The following is a 15,211-nucleotide window of genomic DNA, read 5'->3' as shown; positions in this document are numbered from 1 at the left end:
AGAATGCAGTTGAGTTAATAAGAATATTTATTAAAAATAAAAAATAAAAAGACAATTTATTATTCCAAAATATAATTTAAATCCTTTTAAAAATAATGTTCTTTAATGATGATATTATTCTTTAATAATAAACCACTTTATGTTTGAAACAAATTACTTAAAATTAACCTAATTCCTTAATTTGTTATAAATAAGAAATTATATAATTGGTTAATAGATTAATTGATATTATTCATCAAACATAAGAAGCTTTTTCTATATATTTACCTAATTTAATTTTAATGTTAATATCATAAAATGTAAAATTATATAACTTAACATTTATATATATATATTTAATAAAAATAATAATGAAAGTTATTAGATAAAGAAAATGAAATAATAAATATAATAACTGAAAAATTAAATTGTTGTAATTGCTTGGAAGTTAATATAGGATTTGTTCTTGTCCTTACTTATTATTTAAATAAATATAATTTTTAGAATTCAGAAAAAATTGTCTAAACAATTTGTTTAAATTAAAATTATTTATATATAAATTAAAAAGAAATAAAAAATTTTATATTTTAACTTTTAATAAAAATCATTGAAAAAAATAATTTATAATTTGACTCTTTTAGTTTATTAGCAAAAGCTCTTGATTTAGAATTAGTTTATGAAAAGTTAGATGGTTAATTGATGTAGGAATATTATCTTTTCTTAATGGAAGATTTCTAGTTTCTATAAATTTAATTTAATTTAGAATAAGAACCTAAAGTTTATTTTTTTTATTTATATTTATTTATTTTTTTAAAGGAATTATTAATATAATTCTTTAAATATTTTTATTAATAAAATCATGATTAATTTTATGCCCTTTATAAAAAGTTAGATTTCGATGAAACTTTTGGAATTGAGTAAATTATAAAAACTGTAAATTAATAGTGAAAAAAATATTCATAAGAAATTCTTTTTAAAAATATATATTTTTTTAAAATAAATATTATTATTTTTTAAAAATTTATTTGAATCATTTTTTCTAATAAAAATTATACATAAATAATATAATTAAAACCCATAAAATTAATAATTATATTTATTTAATTATTAAAGAAATATTAATATAAATTATATATGAATTTTTATTACTTTTATTAAAAATGTACTATTAAAATTAAATAAAATGCAATTTAAATATAAAATATTCAACCTTTTCATACAAAGATAAAGTTGAATTTTAAAATTGCAAAAATAAAATACTTTGAATATCGTCTTATACAAAATAATTTGTATGGAGATATAAACGCATTGTTACATATTATGTTTACCAAAATTAATTTTTTAAATATAATATAAAATAAATATTTAATTAAATATAATAAAAGTATGAATAAAAATAAATTTTTATGATTTATAAACTAATTATCTATTTTATTTTAATAATATAATAATAAAAACAAAAAATATCTAAATTAAATATTTTTTATATAGATTTATTATGATTATAATATTATATAATAATAAATTAAAAAATCATTTTAAAATATAAATTCAAACAGTTAATCTAAATAATTATTTTTGTTTATAATTACTATTAAATTTATTTGTATATTAAAAATTAGTTATTTCTATTATAAATAAATTTATAAAATTACTTAAAAGAATTAGATTTAATTAACATTTATTAAATATTTATATTAAATACTTTAAAATTATACATTAAATAAATAAAATAAACATTTGAATAAAATTTAAAAAATAAAACAATAATTTAATACAAAAAATTATTTTGAAAAATAAAATAATAAATAATTAAAAAAAATAATAACTAATTTTTGAATTGGAAAATAAATAAAAATAATAAAATTTATAAAAAATAAACAATTTTTATATATAATAAGCATAAAGTAATTATTTTTCTTAATTATTTTAAAAATAAAATAAATAATTTTTATCTTAAAAAAAAAAAAAATATATATTATACAATATTTTTATAAATAAAATGTCTAACAAACCAACTAATAAATTAATAGATATTATTCATGAAGGTCTTGATGGTAAAATTTCATTAATTGGTTATCCTTATGATATTGGGGCAAAGAGAGAAAAAATTCAATAAGGATAAGAAGATGGGCCTGGTTTTTTTTTTTTTGAAAATAAATAAATAAAAGAATATAAAATATATTCTAAATTATATTTTTAAAATTAACATCATGTTTTTATTTTAATTATTATAGATTGCCTAAGAAGGTTTTTAAATAAAGTAGGATCAATAGTAAATTATGAGTATTAAATTGATATATCAAATCTTAAAATTAGCGATTATGGAAATATATATATATAAGGTAATAAAGATTAGACATCAGAAGATTTAATAAATAAATTGCAGTTAAAAATTTCAAGTGTATTTAAGAAAGGAAACATTCCCTTTTTAATCGGTGGATCTAAAGAATGTTCATTTGGAATAATTAATTAATTTTATGGCTTGTAAAATGAAATAAAATTATAAATATATAAATAAAATAATATACTAATATAAATATATAAATATAATGTAAGTTGGTTTATATTAAATATTATAATAATATAATATATAAGAGTGATTTAAATTTTTATATTTAAAAATAGACGTTTAAATATAAATAAATTATATTTAAAATTCTTATTTTTTTTTATTAATATATATTTTAAATAGATTTTTATTTTGTTATTTATAAACTAATTTAATATTCTTTTTTCTTTATTTACATATCTCGATTTATATTTTCAAACGAATTAAATTAAATATAAAAAGGTAAGGAAGTCACGCTATAATAAGTATTTCTTAAAATATTGATGTAGATTTACTTTTCGATGGAGATAAGCTTAGTATAAATAGCGGTATGAGAAAGTTTTTTATAGAAAACTAATAAAAGCTCGATAGTAATAATTTTAAAGTGCAATACTTTGGTGCTTAAAGCTAAACATTAAATATAACGCAATTGAAATTCATTTAAGAAAATTAAAGCTTAATATAACTACATTATCTTAATTTAATAAGATAATATTAAATTAATCCTTCTTAAAATCTCAGATAACCATCAACTTAAGCTTGTCAGTATTTCTTGTTTTTATTGAAAAACCATATAACACAAAGCAATATTCATTTATCATTATCATTAGAGGCTATTAACGTTTTAATATAAATATAAATCTTTATATATTATTTAAAAAAGAGTGCTTGTTGTCCAGGAGTTTCAAGGCCAAGTGTTATTGGAGGTTTAACAAGTGAAGAAATTATTGAAATTATGTTTTAAGCAGGAATCGATGAAAGAATCAAAAGTATAGATATTACAGATTATAATCCAAATATAGAAGATTATAGAACTGGTTTGCTTTTAGCAAATTTAATATATTATTATTGTTTAGGGTATTGTGAAAGATTAAAAAAAGAATGATATATTGATTTAATATTATAAATAAACAAAATATTCTATTAATTAAATAAAATAAAAAAAAAATTTTAAATAAAAAATAATTAAAAATAATATAATTAACATTCTTTTAATTAAAAGAATATATTAAAATTAAATAAAATATTTAATAATGATTTCTTAAATATAATATAATATAATATAATATAATATATATATTAATATATATATTTTTTTATAAATATTTTTAAGAATTTCTTTTTAACAATCATTTTAAAAATTTATCATCTTTTAATTATATATTTATATAATTTTTTTTTTATTATTTTTATCTTTATTATAAAATAAAATATTATTTTATTATTTTTATTCTCCTTTATTTTTAAATTTTTTTTATACAAAAAATATAATTTTATTTTCAAAAGTTCATTAACAAATATTTATTACTTATTTTAATAGATTATTTAAAATTTTATCTGTTTAATTATTGAATTTAAGGTTTTTTAATTTTTATTTTAATTTTTTTTAAATATTTTAAAAATATTTTTTAGATATTTTTATATAAAATTTTTTATATATTTTATATATAATTAATTATTTTTCATAATATTTTTATTTTTTCATAAAAAATTATTAATGAGTATAAATAATAATTTTATTCCAAATTATATAAATTAGCAATAATTTGGAAATGTTAGTATTCCATAGCAATTATTATAACCTAACATATAGTCTTAACCATTAATTAATTAAATGGGGTAAGTAAATTCTTAGATGATGTAAAAATAAGGTAAATAAAATAGAAAACTATTAATAAAAAAAAATTAATTTATAAAATTAAAGCTATTGAGATAAATGATTCTTTGAAAAAGAAATTTAGTTTAAAAAATAAAATAGAAGAGTTAATACAAGTACCTCCAGAAATGCAAATATTTGTCTTTGGTATTGATATTCCTAATATAGGAATAAGCAATTTAAGTTAAGATTAATAGTAATAGAAAAAATAAAAAATTAAGGAAAAAAAATTTAATTTATTATACTAAAAATAGAATTCATCCTACTTTCGGTTCTCCTTTTGCTGAGAATCCTACTATAAAAGTAGATTCAATGAATTATGAAATTCCCACATGCTATACAAAACCAGCTTAATCATCAAACGAACAGTTATTTAAGAAATTTCCTGATGAAACGTTACTTTATATATTTTATAATGTGCCGGAAGAATATTAATAATTATAAGCTGTTTCTGAATTGTTTTTTTTTAAATAAAAATTATATTTTATTTTAATTTTTTTTTAGATATAGTAGAAATTGGTAGTATAATTTTGTTTTATAAACTTGGATGAAAATGGAAAATCAAGAAAATAAATAAAATAAAATTATTTATTTTGATATTAAAGAATGGTAAGTTTAATAAGTTGATTAGTCTTAAGTTAGTATTAATTTTAATTAAGATTTTTATTCTTTATAGTAGTTTGTAGATTCAGCTTCTTGTTAGATTTTAAAGTGAAATATTTTTTTAAAATAATAGGAAGTTTTTAGGTGGATTTAAATATTTATGATGTATATTAACATGATTTTTTTTATTTGAGTAAAGCATATAGCTTATTATTTTTTATTAATTTTTTACATATTATTATTTTAAATTATATACGTCTTTAAATTTTGATTTTTAAAAATAAATAAATTCAAATAATTATTTTGATTAAAAAAATAATTTAATTTGTTTTTTTTTCAAGATTTTTAATTAATATCTAAATAATTATATATATGTTTCATTAAATAATAAACAAAAAATTGCATTTCATTTATATTTTAATTTTTTTTAAAAAAAAAAATAAATAAAAATAAACAAAGAATTATTTATTTAAAAAAAATATATATAAAAAATAAATGTCATACAGAGAATTACGTAATTTTTGTGAAATAATGAGAGGTCTTGGATATTCGCGTCTGATTTCCATGGAGAATTTCCGTAAGCCAAATTTCGAATTAATAGCAGACATATTATATTGGTTAGCTACAAGATTTGATCCTTAAGCTGATATTCCCGAAGATATTTAAGAAGAAAGATAAAGAGTTGAATTTATAAAGTAAATTGCGATGCTTTTTGCGACAAAAACTCGCATTAAATTAAATACTAGAAAGCTTTATTAAGCCGATGGTTATGCTGTTTAAGAAATACTTAAAGTTGCTTCTGTTTTATATAAAGCATACAATTCTTCACCTGCTGAAGATGAAGAAGTATAAGCATTTACATTACCAAGTATGTTTTATTTTTTGAATAAAAATATATAAATTTCAACTTTTTTAAAAAAAAATTAAATTAAATTAAAGGTAAACTTTCTAATGTTAAATTACATAAATAAGTTGCTAATGATATTACTGATACTGCTTAGAAATTATTTGATTTATTAAATAAAGAAGAAACTCTTAGATCACATAGAGATAAAGCACTTGGATTTTTGGATTCTATTTCTAGAAATTTAGAATCTAATAATGAATAGGCTCATATAGAAAAATGTGTAAGATAACTTATTGAATAATAAGATTCAGGAATTGTTGATATGTAAAATTATGTAAATAATTTGTAAAAAGAGTAAAAAACATTAGAAGAAAAAATAAAAAAAGTAACTTTTGAATTAGATAAATCTTCGAAATAATTATAAATTTTATAAAGAATGAAACCTGCTTATATGGAAGAATATACTGTAAAATAAATAAATAAATACATTATAATAATTTTTTTAAAATAAAATAGAGATTAGAAGTTGAATTAGAAAAACTTTATTAAATATATATTGAGAAGTTTAGAAATTTAGATTATTTGGAACATCAATTGGATGTATATAATTAAATAGAATTAAAGAACTTTAAACACAGCTAAGAAAAGAGAAAAAAAATAAGAGAAAAGTTAATTGAAGAAGAAAAAAAAAGAATGAAAGGAGACGAGGAATTTGCTGAAGGTTCTTTAGATAATAAAGGAGATAAAAATAGTTCAAGAGAAGTTTCACCTAATCCTTAATCTAAGTAAATCAATTAAATGAAATTTAAAGGAACTATCTAGCATACTGTTAAAGAAGAGGAAAATTCTCATGAAGGCGAAGAAGATGATGAAGATGTCGATTTGGAAGATTCTAATGAATAAATGTAAGAAGATGAAGGATCTGATGATGAAGATTTTTGATTCAAATAATTATTTTATATAAAAATTGAATTTTATTAATAGGCTTATATTTTTTGTTTTATTTTTTTATTAATGCATCATTATCATAATGATTCAATGTTGGATTTAAAACATATAAAAATATATTTTTTTATAATTTAAATTTTAAAAATTAATCGATTACGCATTAATATTATTTTTTATATATAAAGTTTAAAATCCTTTTATTCTAAGAGTTTTATTGTTAATCTATTTATAGGTAAGAATTGTTTGTGGAGTATTTTAATTATATTTTGTTATTAATTTATTTCAATATCATATGGTAATACTTTTTATTTAATTAAAAATATTAATTTATTAAAAAAACTAAAATATAATATATTTTCCTGTCAAAAAAGAGAATGTTATGATATTATAATAATATTTATAAAATGAAAGTTGATTGTTTTAAATAATATTTTTAAATTAATCAAAAATATAAATTAATACCATTATTAAATATTATATAGTTCACTTATTTATGTATATTTTGTGATTTTCTTCATGTTATCAAATAAATTAAAAATATGAAAAATTAAAGAACTCATAGTATTTTCATTTGAAGCAATTATTATTTTTAAATTAGAAACTGCTATAAATCAAAGTTAAACCAAAAAAATAGTCACTGTTGCCCAAAAAAACTATTAATTCCCGTATTTTTCTGTAACATAACTGCTTTCAATAGAAAAAACGGATATCAATACTATTAATTCCCTTAAATAGTTGCAGATGTAAACTAAATCCAAAAAAATTTTGGGTAGATATGTATGTCTATTTTATTTTTTTATATTCTTTTTTATTTATTTATTTGTTTTTATTTTACATTTTTTCCCTTTTTTTTATTGAATAATTAAGTTTTTTTAAAAAAATAAAATGTTTATTAAAAAATTTTACTTTTAATTATTTCTTATTAATAATAATTTTTTATTTGATTATTTTCCATAACTGTACTGTATCTTTGTATACTAAATCCTAAATTATTAAAATAAAAATAGCAATATAAGTAAATAATATATTAATAATAAATGAATATTATAATGTTTGTCAACTAAATTAATTAATACATATATTTTTAATTATATATTTAAATACATACATTATTAAAATTTATGTAGACTAATATTATATTCTAAAAAAAATACAGTAAACTAATTAAGAATTTGTTGTTATAAAATTTACTTCTATAATAAAATAAAAGTCTTTCTATATTCTAGCACCTTATTGTCCTTCCATTATTTAAATCCTATTTCTAAATATTTTGCAGTTATCATATTTACATTATTTGCACCATCATTAATAGCAAGTGTAGTAGTTTTTCTATTCTTAAAAAAATAATTATTTTTGAAAAGAAGAAAAAAAAAACAATTTACAGTTTCTCTAAATAATAACTAATCCTCCTTATTTTTATTTAGGAAATACTTTCAAAACGCATTTAAAAAATATAAAAATTTCGGATAACTATAAAAAATTAAAATAAATAGCAAAAATACTAAAGCTTTAATATGAAGAAAATTATTATGAATTAGTGAAAAATCCTGTATAATTATATTTATTTTAATAGAATATTTTTTTCGGAATTTTTATTTTCATTCAAAAACTTACTTTATGCCTATTATTAAAATTGGTATAAATATTCTCAGAATCTGCAGTCCATTATATCTAAATTATCATATAATAATTTATATATATAAGCTATTATATTTTTCTCTATTTATCTTCTTTAAGTAGCCAAATCTGTATTTCGTTATTTTTTAAAACCAGGATTATTTTTTTACAGTCTGTCTTCTTTTTAGTATATTGTAATTTTTCTTGTGTTATTGTTTTAGCAAACTTGCTATATGTTCTTTTAGCCATATATTATAAAATTATTGACCTATTTTTCTTTCAGCTAAGATTATGGTTCTAAGGATTAAGCAACGAATAAATATAATTTATTGTTTTAGTTAAATAAAATAAAATTATCTATTTCTTGAATAATTTCTTTTTATTATTATTTCCAAATTAGCACATTAAAAAATAAAAATATAGCTTTTAATTTATGCTTATATGTATTTATAATAAATATTGCCTATATGTTTATAAAATATTTTAATTTTCTATATAAATCTCTAACTAAAACTGATTATCTTTTATATTTGAATTAAATTCAAAAACATAAAGAACTCTTATAATTAATTATTTATTTTGTATTATAAAGCAACAAGCATAACTAAAATGTACTAAAATAAATATTTATTAAAAACCAAAAAAGTTACATTATTTAATTACGTTCTTAGTATATTCTATATTAAAATTAATTAATATGTTGCTTATTTATAAAATTAAAATAAGCTATTTTAGGAAACTTTAAAGTAATTTATTAGTTATATAAATATTATAAAATTATTAATAATTTAAATGTTCTTGATTTAATGAATATTATAATATATATAAATAAATATGGGCAAGAAAATTTTAAATTATATTAAAATATTCTTGTAATAAAGAATTTTTGTTTTATAAGCTTTTTTTGTATTAATATTAAATTAATTATAAATTATATTCATAAAATGTTTTTTTATATAATAAAAAAATCCTGTTTATATAAAATCATAAATAAAACAAAAATTACGTTTAAATAAAAAAATACATTAAATAGTTTCAAGAATTCTAATATGCTAATAGAAAATAATTCGTATGTTTTAGAAAGAGAAAAAATAAAAAATATTTATTTTATATTTAAAATTCATTATTTAAAAAGTATTTTTATTTATAATTTTATAAGATATAAATAATTAATATAAATTATGATAAGAAGAATAAAGAATTAAAAATGATTATTGAATCATAATGAGATAAATATTTATAAAAAAAAAATTAGATAATAATAGTTATAATATTTATAGATAATTTATTAGACTAAAATATAAAATAAAACATATCTAAATTTATTTTATATATATTTATAAATAATATAGTATGATGAAATATTAAATAAAATATAAATAAAATATAAATATAAATATAAATATAATATATAAAATAAAATTAAAATTTTTTAAAAAATTTCTTCTTTATTTTTCATCTTATTTATTATATATTACTTTTTAATAAAAATATAATTATTTTTAATATATAATTATATAATAATCAAATTTTTTTTTATATATATTATTTTAATTAATATTTTTTTTATTGCTTTAATTAAATTGAAAAAATTTATATTTTATATTATTTTCTTTATATCTTTTATTTATAATTTTTTTATATTTAATATATATTAGTATTTTTTATTTTTTTATTTATTATTTTATTTTATTTAAATCTATTAATAAAAAAATATTTAATAAGACACTTTTTATATAAAATTTTAATAATAAAAAATATCATAATATTTTAAAAATTTTACTTTTAAATATTTTCAATTTAGTTAAAATAATTGTATTTTTAAGTACAATTTACATATATAATTATTTATTTTATAATAATTATTAATTCATAATAATAATTTATATTTTCTATTTATTTTAAAAAATATTTTATGACATCAAATTAAATTTTTACATATTTACATATATATTGGAAATAATAAATAAAATATGCGAATAATTTTAATTTTCAAAAGAAATATATAAAATAATATTATAATATAATATATTGTAACTTAGTATTAAATAAAATCGCAAATATTTAACTTTTTTTATTTTTTTTTATGTTTTTTATACTAAAAAATACATAAAAAAATAAGTTTTATAATTTTTTTATGTTTTAATAAAAATATTTTTTGATGCATAAATTTATGGGTTGTATCTCCAATTAATTATTTTTTATAGTATATTTTTTTAAGAATTTTTTTCATTTTTTAATATTATTTTAATCTGAATTGCCAAAAAATGTATTAGTAAAAAAATTTTTTGTACTATTCCAAACAGTAGCTTTTTATCTTGCTTCATTTATTTTTTCTCTATCTTCTTTAGTCATTTACAAAATAGTCATTATAGCAGACATAAGTAGAGTAGCTTCATTATAATATTTTCCTTCTTAATAAATAAAGTATTTTAGTATAACATTTTTTAGATATTAAGAATTGATTGTTTATATTTTTTCAATTTGAAACTAGTTATTATTATTTCTAACCTCTTATTAATTAGTTTCTTAAATTTAGTTTTCTACTTTTGGTTTATCATCATCTTAATTTTTTTTAATATTTTAATTATACTATTTTATTATTTAAAAAAATTATATATTTAAACAATATTTTATTTTTTACTTTAATAATTTCTTAATCAGTTTAAATTGCTATTGAAACACAATCAATTATTTACCTTTATTGTTATTTATTTTAAAGTTTAAGATCTTCGATTTCACTTTCTAAAGATTTGGTTTTTTCTATTGCTTTTTCAAGTTCATTTTTTATTTTTAATTATACATTTAATTATTAAGAATTTGCAATTTTTTAATCTAAATTTGTTTTAAGTTACGATTTTTAACTATTATTTTATAATTCTCTTAATAATAATTCTGCTTTATATTATTAGAATTATTCTTCTATTTTTTTAAGTTGTGAAATTTCTTCATTTTTAGTTTACAAAAAGTTATTTGTATCTAAAATTTCTTCAGCTAATTTTTAATTATTTTCCCTTAATTCATTGATAATATCTTCATATATTTTTTTTTCCTTTTCTGGTAAACTTTATTAAACTACTCCATTATTATTATTATTTTTTTATTATTACATTAATTTTTCATATTTTTATTACATTTCTTATTTTTCTTTATTTACTTCTTGTAAAATACTTGTTAAAGACAAGTTTCTTTGTTCTTCCTTTTTTATCCATAATTCATGTAATTAATCGTATTCAAATGATCCTAATGTTATTGCTTCAAAATTAATATCATTCTCATTAAATATATTTTAGCGAATAAATTTTGTTAAGCAATCATGATCTTTCTTCATAAGTTTATATTCTTTAAAATTCTTCACATATTTTGCCTCTAACTTTTGTAATTTTGTATTTAATGTCTTTAACTCTTTTGATTTATCTTTTAATATTGATATTAAAGTTTCTTTGCTTATATTTTAATCCTCTTCGTTTGTTTCATTTTGTTCTTTTTATTGTTATTCTTGCATTTATATTTTATTATTTTTGTGATTTTTATTTTATATATATATTTATATAATTTAATAGCATTTATTTTATTTTTATAAAATTAGGAACTTACAAAAATAGATTTTATTTGATTAAATTAATTTTAAATAAATAAAAAAATAAAGAAAAAATAAAAACTAATTTACTATTTATTAATATTTATTAGAAAATAATCAATATAATATTTCAATACTTTTGTATTTTATTTTAATGTTTCAAAAATATTTTTATATTTTCATAAATAATATATAAAATAAATGTTTTATAGATAAAATAATTCTTATCATTATCTTTTATTTCCTTCATATTCTTTAATTTAACCTCTTAAAAAATTAATTTCTTCAAAAAGATTATTTTTTTCTGCAAGCCAAAAACTTTTTTATTTTTTGTATGTGTTAAGTATTTTCTAAGTCCTATAGAAAGTTTTTATTAAGTCTGCTTATTATAATTTTTAAATAGAAGTATCTCTTGTTGAACTTTATTTTAAATTAGAATTCGATTTTATTTCATTTTTATCTCTTGAAAATTTTTTTTAATGTTACTATTATTAGCATCCTTTGTTTCTTTTTATTTATTATTATTCTATTTTTTTATATTCATTTTCTTATTTTTCCTTTTTTTCTTAATTATTATTTTCTTAAACTTTCCAAGCATTTTTAGTACTTACAGGTTAAGATTTTGGATTTTTAGGAGACAAAAAGAATAATTCTTTTTATAGTATATTTTAATTATTACATTGTAAATCTTAATTATTAATTTAATCCTAATATTAAGGGGATATTTATTTTATAAAAGATGAGTTAATGTTTTAAACTTGATTTTTCATAAAATTTTATTATTATTATTTACATGTATGATAGTTTTTTTAGATTTAAGAATTAATAAAATTCGCTTGTCCTGTTTAAGTGGTTGTTTGGGCTTGATTTTAAGGAAATTTATAATCAGCTTAAATTTTATTAGTATCAATAATTAAGTTATTTTTATTGAACTTTTTTTTTTCCTAATTTTCATTTTATATTTCGCTTTTTAGTATTTTATGAATCTGATTTTACATATATTATATATTGCAAATATCTACTTTTTCCTTGTTTAATAAACTTTATTATTTCTTTTAGTTTGGAGATTATAATGATAATATTTATTATTGTTGTTATTATATATATTACTAAATTTAACTATTTGTTTGTATATTATTCAATGTTTGTTAGTTTTTAAAAATTGAATTTGAATATGAGTGTAATGAATTCTTAAACTCTTTATATGTTGGATTGTTATTTTAAGCTTTTATTTCATTATTATTGTTATTTTTATGAAAATAATTCTCATCTTTGATTATATTTTATTAATTATTATTAATTTTAGTATTTTTTGACTTTAACTAGGCTTAGGGAAGATTACCTAGTAATTCGATTTCGTTTCTTTTATTTTCTTGCTTTTTCTTTTCAATCTTATTTTTCACTATTATATTGTTTTCAGATTAATATTAATTGCTTTTACTATTTTAGCTTTTATCTGGATTTCCTTTTTAACAAGCTATTATTTTTTTTAATGATTTTGCAGATTATCTTTTCATTATTTTTATTTATAAAAAGTGAGTATATTATTTTAAAAATAAATAAAAATTTAAATTTTTATAAGAAAATATATATATTTTTTTTTTTTGAGATTATTTTATTTTATCTAATACAAATTTCAAAAAAAAAAAAAAAAGTTTTAATATTTAAAATAAATATATATATATATATTAAAATATATATATTTTTATTTTTTATTAATATTTTTTCTTTTAATTAAATATCTGATTATATTTTCTTTTTATAATTTTTCATACAGGTAAAGAGAAAGTTTTTTATGATTTGTTGCTGTTTTTTTTTACAAAAAAATATAATATTTTTTTGATATAAAATTATAGTTATATTACCTCTTTATGTAAATATATAGAAAATCAGAATAAAGTGCTGTTTATAAAATTCCTCCTAAACATGAAACCCAAGAAAAGCTTCCGGCAGTCATATATCTATATATCCTTTATTAATTAATTTTATTATAAATATTTTTATTTTATTTTTACCAATTAATAATATAGAAAAATCTGTAAAATCCTAAAGCCGCCATATAATGGCCAGTTATATTTTCACACTTTAATTTTTAAAAAATAAATTAATTTTTTCTATTTAATATGATTTAAAATAAAACACCTCTTTGCTTCTTTATATCATATATAATTAAGGAATAATAGCCAATGATTCTAGCCAAATCGAATATGACCAACTTAATTCAAATAATGAAAATTCTGTGTGAATAAATAAAGTTAATAAAGCCGCTCCTATTTAGTTATATATTTATTTTTATGTTTATTATTAAATTAATATACCAGGATATATAAACTTTAAATGAGGAAAATCATCATTAACATGATCAAAACTCTTTTTTATTTTTATTTATTTTGATATAATTATTTTTTAAAAAATAAAATAAAAAAAAATTTATAATACGTTTTTGAAAATATAATATATATTATTTATAAAATAATATATTTATTACTAAACAGTATGGCTTTTTAACTCTGATTAAGTAAATTAAATAAGCTGTTAATGAAATGTAAAGTATTTTCATTATAACATTATAATAAGAAACAAAATAAAGGAATAAATCCCAATATCTTAATATAAATACCTATTAATTATTTTTTGGATAATGAATAAATAAGATTTTTTTTATTTTAAAAATTTTACAGCCAAATAAATTTCTTGAGATTTGTAAGAAATACCTTTATTTTATTTTAATTTTTATAAATTATTTAATATTTATAATATCTACCTAATACATTTTTGGTACTACGTATTTTAAAAATAAGGATTAAGAATGAAGCTAAATGTAGTAAATCGGCTATTAATCTAAAAAAGTTCATTTTTTAAATATTTTTTATTTTTATTTTTTTTAATTAATTATTATATTTTTTATGGATACGGAAATAATAGTTTTTTTTTTTATACATTAATTAAAATAAATATATATCTTGAATTATTAAAAATTTACACGTAATTTTTATTTTAATAAATAAATTAATTATTTTTATAATAAAATAATTACAATTAAAAATAATAAAAATAATTATTTTATTTCAAAATTCAATATTCATTATAGAATTTTAGTTTAAAGTAAATTCATAAGCCCAAGGATTCCTTTTATATAATATTTTTTTTTTAATTTTAATATATTATATATATTTACTAATCAATAAATTAATAAATTAATTATTTGATGCTTAAATTTTGATTAATCTGATAGGAATTATTATGTTTTTTCGTATTAGGATCAATGTTACCATTTTTATTCATATATTATATTAAGCATTATCTGTCATAAGTATTTCCATTATCATTAATAACTGGATCTTCAAACATATTCTTTTTTTAATTAAAATTAGTGAATTTAAATAAATAAATAAAGATTACTCCACATAAAGAACACATCAAATAATC

The 15,211-nt window shown here is 15.5% G+C and overlaps 4 protein-coding genes across 4 annotated transcripts, besides 25 other annotated features; 3 read left to right on the top strand and 1 right to left on the bottom strand. All coding sequences in view use genetic code 6, as the record gives it.

Annotated features, from left to right (window-relative positions):
- Nucleotides 1–949: 949 nt before the first annotated feature.
- Nucleotides 950–1,000: a microsatellite.
- Nucleotides 957–1,000: a microsatellite.
- Nucleotides 1,001–1,663: 663 nt separating this feature from the next.
- Nucleotides 1,664–1,705: a microsatellite.
- Nucleotides 1,706–1,772: 67 nt separating this feature from the next.
- Nucleotides 1,773–1,813: a microsatellite.
- A 168-nt stretch (nucleotides 1,814–1,981) lies between these two features.
- Nucleotides 1,982–3,466, top strand: IMG5_166960 (hypothetical protein; the record flags this gene model as incomplete). The annotated part of the gene is made up of 4 exons (XM_004030090.1): nucleotides 1,982–2,117; nucleotides 2,217–2,466; nucleotides 2,774–3,152; nucleotides 3,195–3,466. The coding sequence occupies 4 exons, from the start codon at nucleotides 1,982–1,984 to the stop codon at nucleotides 3,414–3,416; spliced, it is 987 nt and encodes a 328-aa protein (XP_004030138.1). The 3' UTR covers nucleotides 3,417–3,466.
- Nucleotides 2,468–2,534: a microsatellite.
- Nucleotides 2,477–2,532: a microsatellite.
- Nucleotides 3,459–3,502: a microsatellite.
- Nucleotides 3,464–3,506: a microsatellite.
- Nucleotides 3,507–3,575: 69 nt separating this feature from the next.
- Nucleotides 3,576–3,623: a microsatellite.
- A 268-nt stretch (nucleotides 3,624–3,891) lies between these two features.
- Nucleotides 3,892–3,974: a microsatellite.
- Nucleotides 3,892–3,982: a microsatellite.
- Nucleotides 3,892–3,984: a microsatellite.
- Nucleotides 3,985–4,145: 161 nt separating this feature from the next.
- IMG5_166950 (hypothetical protein) lies at nucleotides 4,146–4,971 on the top strand (the record flags this gene model as incomplete). The annotated part of the gene is made up of 3 exons (XM_004030089.1): nucleotides 4,146–4,182; nucleotides 4,236–4,383; nucleotides 4,442–4,971. The coding sequence occupies 3 exons, from the start codon at nucleotides 4,146–4,148 to the stop codon at nucleotides 4,782–4,784; spliced, it is 528 nt and encodes a 175-aa protein (XP_004030137.1). The 3' UTR covers nucleotides 4,785–4,971.
- Nucleotides 4,972–5,285: 314 nt separating this feature from the next.
- Nucleotides 5,286–6,579, top strand: IMG5_166940 (hypothetical protein; the record flags this gene model as incomplete). Its single annotated transcript, XM_004030088.1, has 3 exons — nucleotides 5,286–5,658; nucleotides 5,730–6,103; nucleotides 6,154–6,579. The coding sequence occupies 3 exons, from the start codon at nucleotides 5,286–5,288 to the stop codon at nucleotides 6,577–6,579; spliced, it is 1,173 nt and encodes a 390-aa protein (XP_004030136.1).
- Nucleotides 6,580–7,371: 792 nt separating this feature from the next.
- Nucleotides 7,372–7,418: a microsatellite.
- Nucleotides 7,419–9,561: 2,143 nt separating this feature from the next.
- Nucleotides 9,562–9,623: a microsatellite.
- Nucleotides 9,562–9,631: a microsatellite.
- Nucleotides 9,632–9,668: 37 nt separating this feature from the next.
- Nucleotides 9,669–9,724: a microsatellite.
- Nucleotides 9,725–9,805: 81 nt separating this feature from the next.
- Nucleotides 9,806–9,897: a microsatellite.
- Nucleotides 9,824–9,898: a microsatellite.
- Nucleotides 9,861–9,898: a microsatellite.
- A 139-nt stretch (nucleotides 9,899–10,037) lies between these two features.
- Nucleotides 10,038–10,089: a microsatellite.
- Nucleotides 10,090–10,799: 710 nt separating this feature from the next.
- Nucleotides 10,800–10,841: a microsatellite.
- Nucleotides 10,842–12,286: 1,445 nt separating this feature from the next.
- Nucleotides 12,287–12,338: a microsatellite.
- Nucleotides 12,291–12,338: a microsatellite.
- A 1,115-nt stretch (nucleotides 12,339–13,453) lies between these two features.
- Nucleotides 13,454–13,492: a microsatellite.
- Nucleotides 13,493–13,551: 59 nt separating this feature from the next.
- IMG5_166930 (hypothetical protein) lies at nucleotides 13,552–14,637 on the bottom strand (the record flags this gene model as incomplete). Its single annotated transcript, XM_004030087.1, has 8 exons — nucleotides 13,552–13,588; nucleotides 13,648–13,752; nucleotides 13,798–13,865; nucleotides 13,925–14,052; nucleotides 14,101–14,152; nucleotides 14,271–14,402; nucleotides 14,462–14,496; nucleotides 14,547–14,637. 8 exons carry the CDS (start codon nucleotides 14,635–14,637, stop codon nucleotides 13,552–13,554), a joined length of 648 nt encoding a protein of 215 aa, XP_004030135.1.
- Nucleotides 14,638–14,774: 137 nt separating this feature from the next.
- Nucleotides 14,775–14,818: a microsatellite.
- Between the last annotated feature and the right edge of the window lie 393 nt (nucleotides 14,819–15,211).

Source organism: Ichthyophthirius multifiliis (assembly GCF_000220395.1).
Source record: "Ichthyophthirius multifiliis unplaced genomic scaffold scaff_1120509251243, whole genome shotgun sequence".
Classification (NCBI taxonomy): Eukaryota; Ciliophora; class Oligohymenophorea; order Hymenostomatida; genus Ichthyophthirius; species Ichthyophthirius multifiliis.
Note: the sequence above shows the minus strand (reverse complement) of the source record. Positions and strands in the feature narration are given on the sequence as shown.